Raw genomic sequence first — 19,904 nt, forward strand, 5'->3', positions numbered from 1 at the left:
ACTGTTTCATACAGTTTTACATAGCACACTTTGTTCGTCAGGATTAAATCCATCAGTGACTGGAGTGTGACTCAATAGTTCTTGATCTTACTTGGCAGTTTGCACTCTTTGCTGCTGCCATTACTGGTATACAATTGTCATCTTGTCAGACAGAAACTCATAAAAAGGTCCTTAGAAAAAGCAATCTACACATTCTTTGGAGTCACAAACCAACAACATCCTTATCTCGATCTATAGTTCCTTCCAGTTGTTTAACAGGCCGACACATTCCTGAATGTGTTCACGACTTGTCGATACTTTTTTAGATTGCCGGTGGCTTTTCTTGATCGTACCATCATCTTATCCTAATCATTGTGCTCCCCAGGCCTCTTGTTGTGTATGAGCACTTTTAACAGCTCAACTATAGGTAACCATGAAACAGGCCCCACCTTTGACTTTATCACACAGCTCCAACACAATATATCAGGATTGGTGCGGCAGCAAAGGGGTTGGACCTGATCACACCCGGCCCTCATACATTGTGTTACATAATGCTGTTTGGAAAATACTAAAAATAGTGCGGAATGAAAGAAATCTATAGAGATTAAAACAATAAATAAAATGTCAGTGAATCAAAAGACATCAAGTCTTGCAAGTGATGCAGATCAATCAAAGAAAAACTCAAATTATTACAAGGGAAAAGACAATAGCTCAATCATAGAGTTGGAAATATGTCTTTAGTAGTAAATACACACATTTTATGTCACTCTCACACGGAGCCATCTAAAAAATACATATTACAGGGAGGAACGGAGACAGAGCTCCAGTATTTATCCCACTATGACTACGTCCTCCTCAGTGAACTCATAGAAGGGAACCTCCAGGTTTAGAGGAGCAGGTCCCTTTCTTATCCGTCCTGAAGCATCGTAGTGGGAGCCATGGCACGGACAGTAGTAGCCTCCGAAGTCTCCGGCGTTGGCGATGGGCACACAACCCAGATGGGTGCACACACCGAGGACGATGACCCAGCGGGGGTTAATCACTCTATCCTTGTCATGCTGGGGGTCACGAAGCTCCGCCAGATTCACACCCTCCTCTGCTGCGATTTCCTTCTCTGTGCGGTGACGGACAAACAGGGGCTTTCCTCTCCACTTGAAGGTCATGTTTTTGCCTTCAGGGATGTCAGCGAGCTTGATCTCAATCTGCGATAAGGCCAGGACATCTGCTGATGCGCTCATTGAGGAGACAAACTGGGTGACCACCGTCTTGGCGGCATACACACCAACCACAGTGGTCGCTCCAGTGACGAGGTAAGAGAAGGGCCTTCTCGCCTCGCTGCTCTCCTGGGAGGATTTGTTGGGGTCCGTAACCTCGGGGCGACGGTAGTCTGTAAAGTCAGGAATCTTGATATCTGTGTGGGCCAGGCGGATCCCCCCAGGAGCTGGAGAAGAAACACAAGATGCAGTTTTTAAAAGGCACGTGCAGTTAATGGGCAAATTGTAAAATATTTGGTATCTTACAAAACAACATTTAAAGTAATGCTTCTCTGTCACACTGTGTCCTCCTATTTAAGGCTCAATTACTAGTAGATATAATAATGACTAGATGAATTGATCATGATTTGAATGACATTAATAAAAGAAACATTTTGGATTAAATGTATACTGATTAATATATTGTATCCCTAAGCATTAGTCGTTATAGATTACTGAAACCAGAGTGACCTTTTTTAAAATTGTCTCGTCAATCGTGATTGCTTCCCCCAAGTACAATACAGCACATCAGATCTGATCAGGTCTAGATCTACAAATTGAGTTTCATAAACTTAGTTCAGGAACAGGGCCACGCCCAGAACACAGCTCATTACCTCTGCACAGAGTATTTAAGCACAACGAACCTGTTCACTTTCTCTTCGACTCTGTCTTCACATGACATACGACAGACGCTCTCTGACTCAGCAGACGAGCAACGCTCCATCCCTACCCCACATCCCCTCTACCTCGACCCCTACAAGCAAACGCTCTCTGACTCAGCTTCAAGCTTTGCTAAGGCTAATACTAATATTAATGCCATTTGTTAAGTGTTCAAAAAGCTGGGCAGGAACAAGCTGGTAAAAAAGGGAACCATACAGATGTTTTATTTATTACTATTATAGATAAATATACCAGTATCGTATCGTATTTGTGGTATTGTATCGAATTCTGGTATCGTATCGTAAGTATCAGGTATATATATATTTATTTATGCCAGGTATCGTATCGAAGTCATAATTTTGGTATCGTGACAACCCTAATCCAGACAAACGTCTTGCCACCGCAACCTCGAGGTGCATCACTTAATTATACTGTCTTAATCACCACGGTCATTATTGTGCTACCTACTGCCACCCACTGGCACGGAAGAGTATTTAATAAAGTAGCCAGCTACTATGTTGCAGGCCCAGACGCTCAACCATGGCAAATTATTCGAAGCAACCAATTAATATATATTATTTCTGGACCGATTTAAGCAAATCCGGATATTTTTCCCACGGCCTACCTGACGATCTCTCACAGCACACAACATCTCAGTGGTAAAAATCACCGACCTAGATGACTTCCTCACCGTCACGCTATCTTCTTCAATCCCAGCACACGGTCTAAACACTCGGCTTCCCTCCACCAGATAAAATATATAAATAGAATCAATAGATTAAACAAAATCCTCCTTGCCACACATCCCGTTAATTGCCTTCGCCGTAACAAACCTCCATGACCACGTCACACTTGACGAAGCACGTAAACCGAGCTAAACTGACACCAGTTCCTCTCCTCCCGGAATGGCATCTCCTTCTTCCAGGACGAACACATCACCAAACCGGCAGACATCCAGCTTTTCACAGACGCAGCACCCTCGATCAGCTTCGACGGCTTCTACAGTGACAATCGGTCCTTGGCCGCCAGAATACCCCCCGAGTTTACTCGGCGCCTCCTCCACCGCTTCAAGCCAAGGAATTTCCGACCACACCCTCAAGATAGTTGGGCTTCCCCCGCGTACCTCTCATAAGTTCGTTCCAACCCGAACGACACCAGAAACGCCCATCGTCATCCATCTTTATGGAGCTATCTTTTGGGGACTCTGCACTGCCAGAGCTTCCGAAGAGACGGCCCCCACCCTACAGTCTCCATTTCCCCTGTTCCCGCCAGCCGCTGGACATCAACGGTCCCCCATCGATCGCCTAACCTCCTTTCTACAAACCCTCCTCCTTTCTTCTTCCTTACAACCCTTCATTTCTTCATCCCTCTACCTTGACCCTACCCTACATCCCTTCATCCCTACCCTACATCCCTCTACCTCGACCCCTACCCCACATCCCATCATCCCTCTACCCTACTCCCCTTCATCCCCTACCCTACATCCCCCCTACCCTATATCTATTCATCCCTCGACCCCTTCCGCTTCTTGAATCTAACGATCATTCCACTATGCAATAAACCTCGCGAAAGTCATACTGTTATTGGCGTCGTCCTTGTTAGTGAAATTGAGTTTTATAAACTTAGTTCAGGAACAGGGCCACGCCCAGAACACAGCTCATTTTCTCTGCACAGGGTATTTAAGCACAACGAACCTGTTCACTTCCTCCTCGACTCTGTCTTCACATCCCTCCCCCCAACCCCATTTTGTCCTTCTATTTTCTCTCTCTCTCTTGCAGGATTACATGAACAACAGGGGACTCTGCATCGCCTAACCTCCTTTCTGCAAACCCTCCTCGTTTCTTCTTCCTTACAACCCTTCATTTCTTCATCCCTCTACCTCGACCCTACCCTACATTCCTTCATCCCTCTACCCTACATCCCTTCATCTCTTCATCCCTTCATCCCTCTACCCTTCATCCCTCTACCCCTACCCTACATCCCTCCACCTCGACCCCTACCCCACATCCCTTCATCTCTTCATCCCTACCCCAAATCCCATCATACCTCTACCCTACTCCCCTTCACCCCTACCCCTACCCTACATTCCTCTACCCCTACCCTATATCTATTCATCCCTCGACCCCTTCTGCTTCTTGAATCTAACAATCATTCCACTATACAATAAACCTCTCGAAACTCATTCTGTTATTGGCGTGGTCGTTGTTAGTGGAATCATGATACTGTCAGTATAGCTGATACTAACAATTGCTTATTTCAGTCCAACCTGGAGATATTCAGGTTGCCATCACTGAAAACCAGCACATATTCACATCTGATGAAGTGAATTTTTGTTTTTTTTCTGTCGATCACGTGACAATGTTTCTATCAGCCGGTTAACCGACTAATAATAATAATAGAATAATAATAATAATAGAATAATCATAACTATCTGTAGATGAGTTTTTTTTCTTCTGCACAATAACCAGTAATACACGTATTATGTAACACAAGAAGACCTTTCACCTGTATTGGCGTGTGAAAGCTCAGCATAAATATGTACAGGGTACAGTTTTTAAAAGGCACGAACAGTTAATGTTTACTGTGGTTACTACGACACGCTTTACCGGAGGGCTTTTATTTTGTTGATTGGCGCTACAGATGTCAACCTTTGGCTTATGATGCTTTCTGACGCAATCAGAGCTATCACACTGGTATCTGAAGATGATTGCATTAGAAAAGCACTGTGTGCCACACTATTCAATATATGCAGGACAATGTGTGTCAGTGTCTGATGTGATATTATAGTATATTGTACATTGTTGATTTGTGAATAGCTGAGTTAATATTGTATTTGAACAAACTGACAGTATTTTCCTGCTTTCTTATACTATGCTTATTGATTGCTGAGTGTCTTTCAGTAATCATTTCTGTCATGTCTCTTTAAATGTATAAATCTGATCCACAGTATGTGCCATCGACTTGATGATGTCATGAAGCTGTGTTGTGAGTTATCTGCCAATCAGCAAATCCAGACCACAGTGAAAGGCTCAGGGAAGGGAGCAGCAGCAGCGGGCGGTCTGGCCTTCGCTGGAGGGTTAGTCGGGGGACCTCTTGGTATCACAGTCGGTAAGTGGGAATAAATGCATGCAACAGTTTCTCCCACTCGTGTGTGTGTGTGTGTGTGTGTGTGTGTGTGTGTGTGTGTGTGTGTGTGTGTGTGTGTGTGTGTGTGTTTGTGTGTGTGCAATCATAATTCCACATGTTTGAAACCCTCTTACCCATGTAGGCGGTGCTGTCGGAGGCCTTCTGGGCTGCTGGCTGACCAGTGGACAGTTCAAACCGCTGCCTCAGATCATAATGGAGCTCAGTCCTCAGCAGCAGCAGAAGCTTTATGGTAGTCTTCTGGCCGTGCTGGGAGACATTCAGTGGACAGATTTGGCTCAGCTAACTGCTCTAGTGATGGGCAACGCCACCCTGAAGCAGCAGCTGACGGCGACCCTTCTCGGGTACATCTCCAAGGAGCTCCAGGCGCAGGTGCACTACGTGGATTAGTGTCTGTGGAAGAACTGGAATACCCTGACTCAGGGGCGCACATGCTCAGAAGGATGGAGTCTTTTGAAAATAATGTGAACTGTTTTTATGATGCTGGAGAGACTCTTTATCAAATGTGAAATCACATATTGTAAATTTGCACAGGCGCCATCACAGTCTTGGTTACAGGTTATACGGTTATTGTGAAAACAGCTGTATACCTGGATTATTATGGGAAGTACACTCATCAGATGAAGGAATTATTTATTCATCAATGGCACTGTTAATCATATAAGAGACATAGTGGTTCTGTTTGTGATAACGGTTTTATACAAAATGTAAAAAATATATTTGACACACCACATGAAACATCACACAAGGGAGGAACGATGGAGCTTTCATCCTATCTTTATCCAAGAGCGTGTTCTTTCAATTTGAGAGCATCGCTCATTGAGTCCACGCTCAGAGTTGGTACTGTCTTTAGCTTGATCCAGTAGACTAATTGAGTTTTTATTTTCTAGTTAGTGTTGGTTTTCTAGAGGGGGCCGGGGCACTGTAATGGGAAAATATGTTATAGTATCATGTGATGTTTTAAAAGATGTACCACTGAAAGTGAGGAACACAGACAGACACAAAACAGCAGTCCTGCAGAAGATTTTAATTAGTTTTGAATCCAGGTGTCCTGGTATCTCTTAGCTGATTGCACGCTCCCACGAGGATGAGAAGTGAAGAGACACTGTTGTCTTTGTCTGTAAGACAAAGATTGAGACAGAACCTTGAAACCGGAACTGAATGTCCTGGCAGAAAACAGCCTGTGTCTGAACTCCTATCCTCTCCTGTTTATGATTCATCTGAAGGCGTAAAGGCGTGAACCTTTGGTTTGTATAAATGATGTTGAATGTTGCACTTTGTCGAAGGTTTCACACAGTCTACTGAATACGTAGCTGTTGTGCTTTCTTCCCTCTTGCAAGAGAATAAATGGAAAAAGACAACTTTGAATCTTCTGATGACTTCATTATTGATTTGTGAACAAAAACTCTCTTCTCCCGATTAACCTAGAAATATTCTACAACAGCACGCTCACCTGGACGAAAATGTTGTACATTTTAAAGTTAAATGCATCAGTCTGGTGCACTTTGAGACCAACATCAAGAACATGAACATAATTCAGGCTGAAAGTAACGCAGTTTAAACTGACAAATGCAGGAAGGACAGCTGGCAAGAAATCACTAACTGTGTCATTCTGTAAATTAACCGATTTATAATATCACTGCTTCATCTATAACGCGATAGATCTGACTATAATAACACGTGTATTCATGTTAATTTTTTACTTTGATTTATTCTTATTCTTTCAGCTGAGACCCCAGCGATGTGAAACGGACTTTTGGGCAAATAAATAAAAATATATATAAATATAATTCTAAGCAGTAAGGAAGTTTCCTTCCATAACTTAAAATCACCCACACCAAACATTAAAGTAGCCGGAGACTGTAAGACACGACTCAAGAAGCCGACACACGTCAGTGAATGTGTGATGAAAGAATATTTACACATTTCTTTTCTATTTACTCCCAAGTCTGTTTCGCACCACTAAGGCTACAGCTGAAAGAATAAGGCTAAAATAGTGTCATACAAGAACACATCTGCAACACATTAATTTACCATAATACACACATGTACTTATAGTCAGATCTATCGTGCTCTAAATGAAGCAGTGATGTCATGAATCTGTTAATTTACAAATTCACACAGTCTGAGATTTATTGCCAGCTGTCTTTTTTTGCATTTGTCAGTTTAAACTGTGTGATTATGTAATATTCATTAACGGTCCACGTACCGAGCTCTGATTGGTCAGTGTGTAGTTGAAGAAAAGGAATTAAATCACATGTTGTTGAGGGAGCAGAGGGGCAGAAAACGGTCAGAAGGCAATTCATTGGTGATATTTTGTCTTCAATAAATAAATGTTGGAAAACAATCACTTGAGTAGTCTCGTTCCATGACCCACAACTGTTACATATGGACCAGATGGAAGGTAACTGAAGATAGGAGTAATGATATACAATTTTATTAGTTTATGGGCTTTTATTTTGTTACCCACCAAGTTGCAGCAGAACCGGATGTTCCTCGTAGAACCTGTCTGAATGGACTTTTATCTGTTCACCTTTTTTTCTGGATGTTTTTCCTCTGACTCATCTCCCGAGTCAAAACCACACCCATTAATGCATTGCTGGTGGAATCCAGGGAACTACCATTACATGTGAGGAGAACTAAATTAGCATTATCACACTGGATTAGTATTCAGGGTGGACTTAATGGAAATACAGCATCGACTGTCCTGTACAATGGTTGAGACTCGACATTCTCTGGTAAAAGCTTTGGATGGGACGTTAACAGGAAAGTGAAACAGTTCAAATTAGATACCATACAACATAGTCCAGCAGTTATTAGTAGCAACATTGCTCCATGGATATTTCCACAACCCAAGGTAAATCTAGAGATATTAGAAAAGAGAAGAGAATGGACTGAGAGGAATGTAAACATCGGATACTTGGTTCAAGATTTACTGAATAAAAGCTATTCTAATTATATAAATATTATTACAGGTGGATCTAAACACTCAGATAATAATCATGTAGGAGTGGGCATATACATTCCAGAATTCAACAAAGGAATTGTTAAAAGCACTTCAAACAGGTTATCAGTGTACACAGCCGACCTGACAGCAGTAATCATCAGTCTTCAGTGGGTGGAGGAGGTCAAACCAATGAAAGTAGTTATGTGTTCACATTCTGCAGCTGCAATACAAAGTATACAATCCGGTCAAACAGTACGAGAGGATCTTTTAACTGAAGTTTATATGTCATTACTGAACTCACAACATTTAGGAATAGATGTACATCTCTGTTGGGCACCGGCTCATGTTGGAATAGAGGGAAATGAGGTTGCAGATAAACTTGAGAAAAAAGCGTCAAACAAAAATAATATTTTAGAAATTTGTTTTGGGAGGTCAGAAACAAAATCAGTAATACAGCACGGAATTATTACATCTTGGCAGGAAATTTGGAATAATGACAATGAGGGTAGAAATTACAACAAAATTCAGACGTCAGTCAGAGTGAGAAGTGATGGAAGTAAAAGTAGAAAAGAAGATGTTACTTTCAGTAGATTAAGGTTCGGACATACAGGACTCAATGACACGTTATACACATCATGAAAAAGACAGAGTGGGATAAATGTGAGATATGCAACTGTAAAGAAACTGTTGAACATGTGCTGATAGAGTGGAGGAAGTTCAGGGTGGAAAGAGAGACTGAAGAACAGAGTGGTAGATACAGGAAGGGAGTGGAGCATCAAAGGACCGTTAGAGACAGGGGACAAACAAGTTCAGCTTAAAAGGGCCTTATTTAATATTTTGAATGGAACGGGTTCAATATCCAGAATATAACTTCTATATGAAGTTTATTTATTAATAACATTATTTTTGTGTTTAAATGATAACTGTCATAAAGTCATGATGTTACACACTCCGGTCCAGTAGGTGGCGCCTTAAACGTTGGTTTGTAGTCCGCCATTAAGTGAAAGAAGAAGAAAAAGAAGGAGAAGAAGAAGAAAGAGGAGAGGAAGACGAAGAGGACTCATCTCATGGTAGCCTATAAAGCTATTGAAGTTAGCTTAGCATGCTAACTGGAAACAGACGGACGGGGACGGAAGTGACCAACACAGCGCTAGTCAGAGTTTAATGAGAGTAAACGGTGTTTTTAACGGAGTTCGTCTGGAGGAAAACTTTCTGTGGTTTAGTGAAAATGTCTAAACTAGAAATGCTGAGATCTTTAGTCAACCAGCGACTAACTGCGGCTGATGAAGAGATATTTGGTCTGTTTGAAAGAACGATAGCAGAGTACGAGGAGGAACTCGCTCGTTCAAAAGACGAGAACAAGCGACAACGGGAACTTCTGGACGCTGTTTTCAACCCGGAAGTCCGGATACAAAGAGCACGTGGGTTCACTTTATTTCTTCTCTCAAACACTGTTCATGCTCCGGCTGATAACTTTTAATGTAGTTTGGAGTGAGACTCTGTTGCAATTCGTCGTTTTCTTCGTCTCCTGATTTAATACCTGCAAACGTGTCGCTTTTCGGCGAAATAAGCCGTTTTGAATCAAAATATATCATCCACGTGAGTGTAGATCCGTAGTGTTTTTATTTTCTTGGGGGGGGGTCAACTGGCCAGCCAGCGTTTCTCAGATTGGAGTGAGACGAGGAGAAAAGGTGATGTCGTGATCTTAGCAATAAAACATATTTGATGCGACGTGCGACGTCAGCGTTAAGATGTCTACAGCATCTTCATTTCCCTCCGTTAAAGTTTAAGTTCCGTTACCGTTCAGACTTGTTGGGTTAAGTTAACGTCCACTGCATGCGGAACTTTGTCGACGGCTAACGCTCATCATTATCGCGATTTAGGAGGAAAAAACTAGTGATGGGAATTCCGGCTCTTTTTAGAGAACCGGCTCTTTTGGCTCGGCTCACTAAAAAGAGCCGGCTCTTTCGGCTCCCAAATGGCTCTTCAGATTTTTTGGTGCTTAAATTAATTTATTACCAACAATAATGTAAAATTATGCGCAATATGAATTACTAATGTAAAAAACATGCACTATATCAAATGTTTATTATATAAATACACTTTTATTTATACACTCTACAGAGTGATAAAAAAAATAAATTAGAAAGTGCAAAAACAAATGTTTAACTATTTACAAATGAACTTAACTAACTTTTAACTATTTTGGTCAGTTCTTCATCAATTGTCTTCTGTCTTGCTGCGGTCATAGACTTTTGCAAAAATTGGCTCATAGAGCTCTGGGTTGTACTTTTAGGCGGTTGTGGTGGTGTACTGGACGATGCTGTAGACACTGCAGTTGCAGCAACAGTTGCAGTAGACATACTGGCACCTTCATTAATATCAGGTTCACTTGCTTGTCTTTTTTCTTCCAATTGAACTGATGGATGAACAGTTCTCATGTGTCTGTGCAGGTTGTTTGTGGAGCCAGCTCGATATGAGATTTTAGTCTTGCAGACTCTACATTCTGCCTTAGTTTGGTCAATGTAATTGAAATGTGTCCAGATTTTGCTGCGTTTCCTGTTGACTCATTTTCTCAACTTTTTTTTTTTACCTTTCCAGTCCGTTGCTCTCTTTCTCTCTCGTGACTCGTCTCCCTCCTCCTGTTCGTGTGCTTGCTGTGTGTGTAACTCCCGCCCCTCCCCCCTCTGCTCAGCGCAGGCACAGAGACGACACCACACATATTGACCAATCAAATGCGGCTCCCAATCAGGAGCCGGCTCCCGTCGTTCACGTCAAAGAGCCGGCTCTCAGAGCCGTTTCGTTCGCGACCGACACATCACTAGAAAAAACGTAACGTGATGAAACATGAATCCCCCTCCGTGTTCCGGTTCAGTCCACGCGGTCACTCATTAACGTTAAACCGGAACACCGGCAGTTCTGGTTGCAGTTTTTTTTGTTTAACTCAAAGTAGAATGAGGCGATTTCGTGGTGATAATAACTTGAAACATGAGGCCCAGATACTGATGAGATGAGGTCAAAGAGCTCCAGGAAGAGGAGGCTGGTTGTGTAGCGCAGCTTGACGCAGGGCTGAGATGTGAGTGGAGCTGGGCCTGGATACAGGTGGAGGTCTAAACAGACGTGAAGAGAGAGCAGTACAGCTTCCCGCTGTCACATTGTTTTAAATACATTGATAAGGCAGGGTATGCTAACTGCAGCCTCTGCTCCAATGAGATGAACTACAGCAACAAGGGCTCACGTGTCCTCTCATCACACTGTACACACTGTTCACTGTGATGACCACAGCCAGTGTACTAACAGTCCCAACAGTCCCACGTTGCTCTCAAGAACCCTGAAGTAATGAGAGGGTTAAGGTGCCTGTACCTTCATTTCAGCGGGTTGCTATTGCAGAGGTGTGTATAGATCACAGCTATTATTTTACTCTTATTTATTTATTTTTCAGGGACAATGCACACTAATCAACAGTTGCACTGTAAGTGAGCCAGAGTTAGCCAGAGAGGCTAATTTCCATCTGCTGTCCCCGGCCAGATGTTTCAATGCAGCCTAAAATAACAAAATCTCAAATTGAAACGGAGTTAAAATTCATAGAGAAACAGACAGCAACATATAGACAAAACCAATAAACAGCAAAAGAAAAGTGTACGACATTAAAGCAGAGCAGACATAACAGGTTTCAGCATGCGTCACGCAGAACAGACCCACCTACAGGACAAGCACATATAACACTGAAGCACTTAACATACACATCAAAAAAATGGAAAATAGCAACACCGATCAAGACAAATGCACATATAGATGAAACAAGCAGGCAGGACAGACAGTACATCAATGCTGGTACACCTGATTGGCAACAAGCCATTTCTTGAAGTTATGTTTGAATGTTTGGTACGTGTTTTGTGTGCGTATGTGTGGTGGCAGAGCTTTCCATGAGTGAGCTGCCTTCACAGAGAATGTAGATTTACTAAACGAGCTTGACCTATGTGGAATGACACAATCACCTCTTGAAGCAGATCTAGTGAGTCTGCTGCTTTGAGTGCTTTGTTTAATAAAATCACTAAGTGGAGGTGGGGCCATACCATGTACAATTTTAAAAACCAGACACACATCAGTGAATTTAATGATGTTCTCCCAACTCAGGATATGGTGTTTGGTGAGAATATTGCAGTGATGGTGACTTTTGGGTTTTTTATCAAGTGTTTTTAGGGCTTGTTTATGGAGAATATGAATGGATTTTAATGTTGTGCTGCTGGCTTGTGCCCAGCTGGTTAAGCAGTAGGTCAGATGGGGGATAATCATTGCATTAAAATACAATTTTGCAGCTTGCATGGTTAGACAGTGTCTGATATATCTAAAATTCATGAGATTAAATTTTAAGACATTTGTCACATGTTTTACCTGTTTTTTAAAAGAGAGATTGGAATCAATAAAAATTCCTAAATATTTAAAATCTGACACTACCTGTAGCCTCTCACCAGCAACATAAACATCTGGCTCCAGTGACACTTTGCAAGCCCTCTTTGTGAAGAACATACAAACAGCCTTTTTAACATTCAGGTGAAGGCAGGAATCTGCAACCCATTTAGTTACATTTGTCATTGTGGACTGGGAAGAGACCCCGGGGAAGACCCAGAACACGCTGGAGGGATTACATCTCCCAGCTGGCCTAGGAACGCCTCGGGATCCCCCAGAATGAGCTGGAACATGTTGCCGGTGAGAGGGAAGTCTGGGTCAGCCTGCTTGGCCTGTTGCCACCGCGACCCGACCCCGGATAAGCGGAGGAAAATGGATGGATGGATTGTGGACGTGAGTTTAAGTGCAGCTTGTTCTTTGCGTGCACATAAATCACTGTATCGTCAGCGTACATTTGAATATCGCACCCATCGCAGACACCCGGCAAATCATTAATGTATAAACTGAATAGTAAAGGTCCCAAAATAGAACCCTGGGGTACTCCCACGTTAGATCTTAGAGTAGATGACACGCTGGGTTCTTCCTTCATGGTAGGATTTCAGCAAGGCAAGAGACTTTCGGGAAAAGTTAAAATTTGACAGTTTGTTAATCAGGACATTGTGATTAACCGTATCAAAAGCCTTCTTCAGGTCAAGAAAAAACACTGCTACTACACCCCCTTTATCCATTTTAAGCTTCACATTCTCTAAGAGGAAGCAGTTGGCTGTTTCAGTAGAATGATTAGCTCTGTAACCAAACTGCATAGGATGTAGCTGATATGGAGAGCTGTTGAGATGTTTAATAAGTTGCTCTGCAACACATTTCTCAGCAATTTTGGAAACAGCAGGGAGGATACTGATTGGCCGATAATCGGAGACATTGGTTGAATCTCCTGACTTAAAAATGGGTGTTACTATGGCTGATTTCCATCCTTTTGGAAACACACATTGCCTGAGAGATTTGTTGACAATGCTTGTGATAGGGTGAGTGAGTGTGCCTTTATGTTTCTTTAGAATAATATTGTCAATTCCATAAACATCCTTGGCCCTAGAGTTCTTGAGTGAGCCTAGAACTCTGGTGACAGTAGATTCAGAGACTTCTTGAATAGCGAAGCATGGTTGACCTTCATTTACTGGTATAGGATGAAATTGACCAATACTGGAGCTTCGAGTTAAAACTTCCACTGAGTTGATAAAGTATGAATTGAAAGCTGTACAAATTACAACTTCATCTTGTGTAAGGCACTCGTTCACATTCATTTTAAGTTGCTTCTTTGAATTGCTGTTCTGTTTGTCTGTCAACGTCTTTATATTATCCCATATTATTTTGGAATTACCTCCTGCTTCATCAATGATCTTAATAAAAAAATTAGCTTTTGCTTTTCTAAGTTCTTTCGTTACCTAATTTCTCAGCATTACGAATTTCTGCCTATCATTTCCTAATTTAGACTTGAGTCCCAATTTTAACGTATAGTCCCGTTTTTTCATTAAATTCCAGATGTCACTATTTAGCCATTGAAGTGTGTTCTTTTGATTTAGTTTAATTTTGGCTTTTTTAAGGAAACTGTTAATTGTGGTCTGTATTGTGGATAAGAAGATGTTGCTGTCTTCCTCCACACTTGCACCCGTTAAACAGTTGCTCCAATCAATTCCTTGTATAGCATCCTCAAATGAATTTTGGTCACCTTTCGGTATTCTTAATTGATAAGCCTTTCTGGTAGAAGACATACTAAAACGTTTCTTTGTAAGTTTTCTTGTTAAAAGTATCAAATTATGGTCAGACATACCAGTTACCATATTGTGTGTTTTGATCATTCTTTCAGGTTTATTGCTAAAAATCAAATCAATCTGGGACTGAGAAGAGTGGGTTATCCTTGTGGGTTTGTTCACTAACTGGGTCATATTAAAGCAATCAATTGTACGTTTTAGGGATTTTCTTCCAGACTTATCCTCCCAATTTACATTAAAATCACCCATTAATATAACCTCTTTGTCAAAGTCACATTCCTTTAACATGGAATTAAGCTGATCGTAAAATTCACATTTGGACGATGGTGGTCTGTAGAGACATATAAGAGTAAGAGACATTTGAGATGATAGTGACACTTTCAGACCAATACATTCCAATTTGACATCACTTGACCACTCAAACTGGCTGCAGTTAATGTGTTCTTTAACGTAAAACATTACTCCTCCTCCTTTACCACTAGATCTATCTCTTCTAAATATATTGTATCCACGTACATTCAAAGCAACAGAGGGCGAGTATATGTAGCCAGGTTTCTGAGAGACATAGAAAGTCCAGGTTTGAATCCACTTGATAAACTACTTTAGCCAGAGTAGATGATCATTTTCATTTAAATAATTGAACTGGATTGAATGCATATTAATTGCAAATAGAAAATAGGCCACAATTCTAACAGATTTACAGTAACAGTGGAAGTTAATATTAATATTATCAATGAAAACGAATCACTTTATTTGTACAGGCGATGGTTCTTGCTACTCTTGCTATCTTTGTTTTTATTTGACCAAAACTTTAGCTCAATGGATTTTGTCTAAATAAAGGTTAATAATAAGAATAATATTGATGTAAAAAAAAAAAGCTAACTAGCCAGCTGTTCAACTAGAGCTGAAATACTGATTAATCACTGAATAATAAATTAGTTTTTTGCTTAAAGTAAATGTCTTATCATTTAATTTACTCTGGAAGTGTATGTCCAGGAGACTATTTGCTCAATTCTAATATTTCTTTGTAACACCTCTGTGTGTGTTTACTGTTTTCCTGCAGACGTCCAGCAGCTGTTGTTGGTTAAAGAAGAGGTTCCCTCTGAGCAGCAGGAGTGGAGCTCCAGTCTGGACCAGGAGGACCCAGAGCCCTCACACATTAAAGAAGAACAGGAGGAACTCTGCACCAGTCAGGAAGGAGAGCAGCTTCAAGGTCTGGAGGAGGCTGATGTCAAGTTCTCATTCACTCCTGTGAAGAGTAAAGATGATGAAGAGGAAGCTCAGTCCTCACAGCTTCATCAAAGACAAACTGAACATATGGAAACAGAAGCTGATGGAGAAGACTGTGGAGGACCAGAACCAGACAGGAACTTGGATCCAGATAGACATCCAGAACCAGATACTGATGAGAAGACTGGAGACTCTTCTGATACTGATGAAAAACATTTTAGATGCTCTAAGTGTGAGAAAACATTTGGCAAGAGACACAAACTGAAGATACACATGAGAACCCACACAGGAGAAAAACCTTTCAGCTGCTCAGTCTGTAAGAAACCTTTTAACAATCGTTCACATTTACAGAACCACATGAGAACCCACACAGGAGAAAAACCTTTCAGCTGCTCAGTCTGTGAGAAATCATTTAAGCAGCGGTCACATTTACAGAACCACATGAGAACCCACACAGGAGAAAAACCTTTCAGCTGCTCAGTCTGTAAGAAATCATTTAACCGGGGTTCAAATTTACAGATACACATGAGAACCCACGCTGGAGAAAAACCTTTCAGCTGCTCAGTCTGTAAGAAATCATTTAACCGGGGTTCAAATTTACAGAGACACATGAGAACCCACACTGGAGAAAAACCTTTCAGCTGCTCAGTCTGTAAGAAATCATTTAACCGGGGTTCAACTTTACAGATACACATGAGAACCCACACTGGAGAAAAACCTTTCAGCTGCTCAGTCTGTGAGAAATCTTTTAACCGGGGTTCACATTTACAGATACACATGAGAACCCACACTGGAGAAAAACCTTTCAGCTGCTCAGTCTGTGAGAAATCTTTTAACCGGGGTTCAACTTTACAGATACACATGAGAACCCACACAGGAGAAAAACCTTTCAGCTGCTCAGTCTGTGAGAAATCTTTTAACCGGGGTTCAACTTTACAGATACACATGAGAACCCACACAGGAGAAAAACCTTTCAGCTGCTCAGTCTGTGAGAAATCTTTTAACCGGGGTTCAACTTTACAGATACACATGAGAACCCACACAGGAGAAAAACCTTTCAGCTGCTCAGTCTGTAAGAGATCTTTTACCAATTGTTCAAATTTAAAGTTGCACATGAGAACCCACACAGGAGAAAAACCTTTCAGCTGCTCAGTCTGTAAGAAATCATTTTACCAGCGTTCAAATTTACAGAACCACATGAGAACCCACACAGGAGAAAAACCTTTCAGCTGCTCAGTCTGTAAAAAATCATTTTACCAGCGTTCACATTTACAGAACCACATGAGAACCCACACAGGAGAAAAACCTTTCAGCTGCTCAGTCTGTAAGAAACCTTTTAACAATCGTTCAAATTTACAGTTGCACATGAGAACCCACACAGGAGAAAAACCTTTCAGCTGCTCAGTCTGTAAGAAACCTTTTAACAATCATTCAACTTTACAGATACACATGAGAACCCACACAGGAGAAAAACCTTTCAGCTGCTCAGTCTGTAAGAAATCTTTTAACCAGCGTTCACATTTAAAGTTGCACATGAGAACCCACACAGGAGAAAAACCTTTCAGCTGCTCAGTCTGTAAGAGATCTTTTAACAATTGTTCAAATTTAAAGTTGCACATGAGAACCCACACAGGAGAAAAACCTTTCAGCTGCTCAGTCTGTGAGAAATCTTTTAACCGGGGTTCAACTTTACAGAGACACATGAGAACCCACACAGGAGAAAAACCTTTCAGCTGCTCAGTTTGCGGTAATAGATTTGAGCGCAACAGAGATCTAAAGGTACACATGAAAACCCACACAGGAAACAATCCCCTTTAGCTGTTCTGGTTGCAGTAAAGTTTCCGTTTGTGATAAAAGCTTTCAGCACGAGTCACCTCTGAAGTTACACATGATTAACTGCGGTTCAACTACACTGATTTCAATACAAAAATGCACTGAATGAGCGCCAACTGTACAGTTTGAAATAGTTTTGATGATTATATTGATAATTGATTTGATGGTAATGTAAGTTTAAGACGATGGTTTTACCTGCATCTGTGCACAGTATATTGTATTTAAATGATTTCATCAATAAAAACAAAAAGGTCTGTGTATTTCACTGTTTCATACAGTTTTACATTGCACACTTTGTTCGTCAGGATTAAATCCATCAGTGACTGGAGTGTGACTCAATAGTTCTTTATCTTACTTGGCAGTTTGCACTCTTTGCTGCTGCCATTACTGGTATAAAATTCTCATCTTGTCAGACACAAACTCATAAAAAGGATAAAAAAGGTCCTTAGAAAAGCAATCTACACATTCTTTGGAGTCACAAACCAACAACATCCTTATCTCGATCTATAGTTCCTTCCAGTTGTTTAACAGGCCGACACATTCCTGAATCTGTTTACGACTTGTCGATACTTTTTTAGATTGCCGGTGGCTTTTCTTGATCGTACCATCATCTTATCCTAATCATTGTGCTCCCCAGGCCTCTTGTTCATGTGTATGAGCACTTTTAACAGCTCAACTTTAGGTAACCATGAAACAGGCCCCACCTTTGACTTTATCACACAGCTCCAACACAATATATCAGGATTGGTGCGGCAGCAAAGGGGTTGGACCTGATCACACCCGGCCCTCATACATTGTGTTACATAATGCTGTTTGGAAAATACTAAAAATAGTGCGGAATGAAAGAAATCTATAGAGATTAAAACAAAAATAAAATGTCAGTGAATCAAAAGACATCATGCTAAGTGATGAAGAACAATCAAAGAAAAACTCACTTTTTTACAAGGGAAAAGACAATAGGTCAATCATAGAGTTGGAAATATGTCTTTAATAGTAAATACACGCGTTGTATGTCACTCTCACACGGAGCCATCTAAAAAATACATATTACAGGGAGGAACGGAGACAGAGCTCCAGTATTTATCCCACTATGACTACGTCGTCCTCAGTGAACTCATAGAAGGGAACCTCCAGGTTTAGAGGAGCAGGTCCCTTTCTTATCCGTCCTGAAGCATCGTAGTGGGAGCCATGGCACGGACAGTAGTAGCCTCCGAAGTCTCCGGCGTTGGCGATGGGCACACAACCCAGATGGGTGCACACACCGAGGACGATGACCCAGCGGGGGTTAATCACTCTATCCTTGTCATGCTGGGGGTCACGAAGCTCCGCCAGATTCACACCCTCCTCTGCTGCGATTTCCTTCTCTGTGCGGTGACGGACAAACAGGGGCTTTCCTCTCCACTTGAAGGTCATGTTTTTGCCTTCAGGGATGTCAGCGAGCTTGATCTCAATCTGCGATAAGGCCAGGACATCTGCTGATGCGCTCATTGAGGAGACAAACTGGGTGACCACCGTCTTGGCGGCATACACACCAACCACAGTGGTCGCTCCAGTGACGAGGTAAGAGAAGGACCTTCTCGCCTCGCTGCTCTCCTGGGAGGACTTGTTGGGGTCCGTAACCTCGGGGCGACGGTAGTCTGTAAAGTCAGGAATCTTGATATCTGTGTGGGCAAGGCGGATCCCCCCAGGAGCTGGAGAAGAAACACAAGATGCAGTTTTTAAAAGGCACGTGCAGTTAATGGGCAAATTGTAAAATATTTGGTATCTTACAAAACAACATTTAAAGTAATGCTTCTCTGTCACACTGTGTCCTCCTATTTAAGGCTCAATTACTAGTAGATATAATAATGACTAGATGAATTGATCATGATTTGAATGACATTAATAAAAGAAACATTTTGGATTAAATGTATACTGATTAATATATTGTATCCCTAAGCATTAGTCGTTATAGATTACTGAAACCAGAGTGACCTTTTTTAAAATTGTCTCGTCAATCGTGATTGCTTCCCCCAAGTACAATACAGCACATCAGATCTGATCAGGTCTAGATCTACAAATTGAGTTTCATAAACTTAGTTCAGGAACAGGGCCACGCCCAGAACACAGCTCATTACCTCTGCACAGAGTATTTAAGCACAACGAACCTGTTCACTTTCTCTTCGACTCTGTCTTCACATGACATACGACAGACGCTCTCTGACTCAGCAGACGAGCAATGCTCCATCCCTACCCCACATCCCCTCTACCTCGACCCCTACAAGCAAACGCTCTCTGACTCAGCTTCAAGCTTTGCTAAGGCTAATACTAATATTAATGCCATTTGTTAAGTGTTCAAAAAGCTGGGCAGGAACAAGCTGGTAAAAAAGGGAACCATACAGATGTTTTATTTATTACTATTATAGATAAATATACCAGTATCGTATCGTATTTGTGGTATTGTATCGAATTCTGGTATCGTATCGTAAGTATCAGGTATATATATATTTATTTATGCCAGGTATCGTATCGAAGTCATAATTTTGGTATCGTGACAACCCTAATCCAGACAAACGTCTTGCCACCGCAACCTCGAGGTGCATCACTTAATTATACTGTCTTAATCACCACGGTCATTATTGTGCTACCTACTGCCACCCACTGGCACGGAAGAGTATTTAATAAAGTAGCCAGCTACTATGT

At 41.5% G+C, this 19,904-nt stretch overlaps 4 protein-coding genes and 1 long non-coding RNA gene across 6 annotated transcripts; 2 read left to right on the forward strand and 3 right to left on the reverse strand.

Moving 5' to 3' along the window:
- Positions 1-737: 737 nt before the first annotated feature.
- On the reverse strand, positions 738-3,070 carry LOC142947860 (cytochrome b-c1 complex subunit Rieske, mitochondrial-like). The gene is made up of 3 exons (XM_076089730.1): positions 3,016-3,070; positions 2,777-2,957; positions 738-1,494 (listed from the first exon to the last, which is right to left on the reverse strand). The coding sequence occupies exons 1-3, from the start codon at positions 3,068-3,070 to the stop codon at positions 810-812; spliced, it is 921 nt and encodes a 306-aa protein (XP_075945845.1). The 3' UTR covers positions 738-809.
- A 386-nt stretch (positions 3,071-3,456) lies between these two features.
- On the forward strand, positions 3,457-6,408 carry LOC142947291 (protein C19orf12 homolog). The gene is made up of 2 exons (XM_076088775.1): positions 3,457-5,000; positions 5,161-6,408. Exons 1-2 carry the CDS (start codon positions 4,841-4,843, stop codon positions 5,424-5,426), a joined length of 426 nt encoding a protein of 141 aa, XP_075944890.1. The 5' UTR covers positions 3,457-4,840; the 3' UTR covers positions 5,427-6,408.
- Positions 4,835-9,833, reverse strand: LOC142947292 (uncharacterized). The gene is made up of 4 exons (XR_012953345.1): positions 9,784-9,833; positions 8,285-8,361; positions 7,246-8,203; positions 4,835-6,154 (listed from the first exon to the last, which is right to left on the reverse strand). It is a non-coding gene; the product is annotated as an uncharacterized LOC142947292 (long non-coding RNA).
- LOC142947288 (uncharacterized) lies at positions 8,906-17,482 on the forward strand. Of its 2 annotated transcripts, XM_076088772.1 has the most exons (3): positions 8,906-9,404; positions 10,585-12,786; positions 15,223-17,482. In XM_076088772.1, the coding sequence occupies exons 2-3, from the start codon at positions 12,774-12,776 to the stop codon at positions 17,205-17,207; spliced, it is 1,998 nt and encodes a 665-aa protein (XP_075944887.1). In that variant the 5' UTR covers positions 8,906-9,404; positions 10,585-12,773; the 3' UTR covers positions 17,208-17,482. The 2 variants fall into 2 exon arrangements, with proteins under 2 accessions (XP_075944887.1, XP_075944886.1); XM_076088771.1 differs by lacking the exon at positions 10,585-12,786 and having other exon boundaries at positions 8,915-9,404.
- A 708-nt stretch (positions 17,483-18,190) lies between these two features.
- Positions 18,191-19,449, reverse strand: LOC142947861 (cytochrome b-c1 complex subunit Rieske, mitochondrial-like). The gene is made up of 2 exons (XM_076089732.1): positions 19,370-19,449; positions 18,191-18,987 (listed from the first exon to the last, which is right to left on the reverse strand). Exons 1-2 carry the CDS (start codon positions 19,447-19,449, stop codon positions 18,303-18,305), a joined length of 765 nt encoding a protein of 254 aa, XP_075945847.1. The 3' UTR covers positions 18,191-18,302.
- Between the last annotated feature and the right edge of the window lie 455 nt (positions 19,450-19,904).

Source organism: Anarhichas minor, unplaced genomic scaffold (assembly GCF_050575085.1).
Source record: "Anarhichas minor isolate MPS153535 unplaced genomic scaffold, ASM5057508v1 ptg000011l, whole genome shotgun sequence".
In the NCBI taxonomy this organism is placed as follows: Eukaryota; Metazoa; Chordata; class Actinopteri; order Perciformes; family Anarhichadidae; genus Anarhichas; species Anarhichas minor.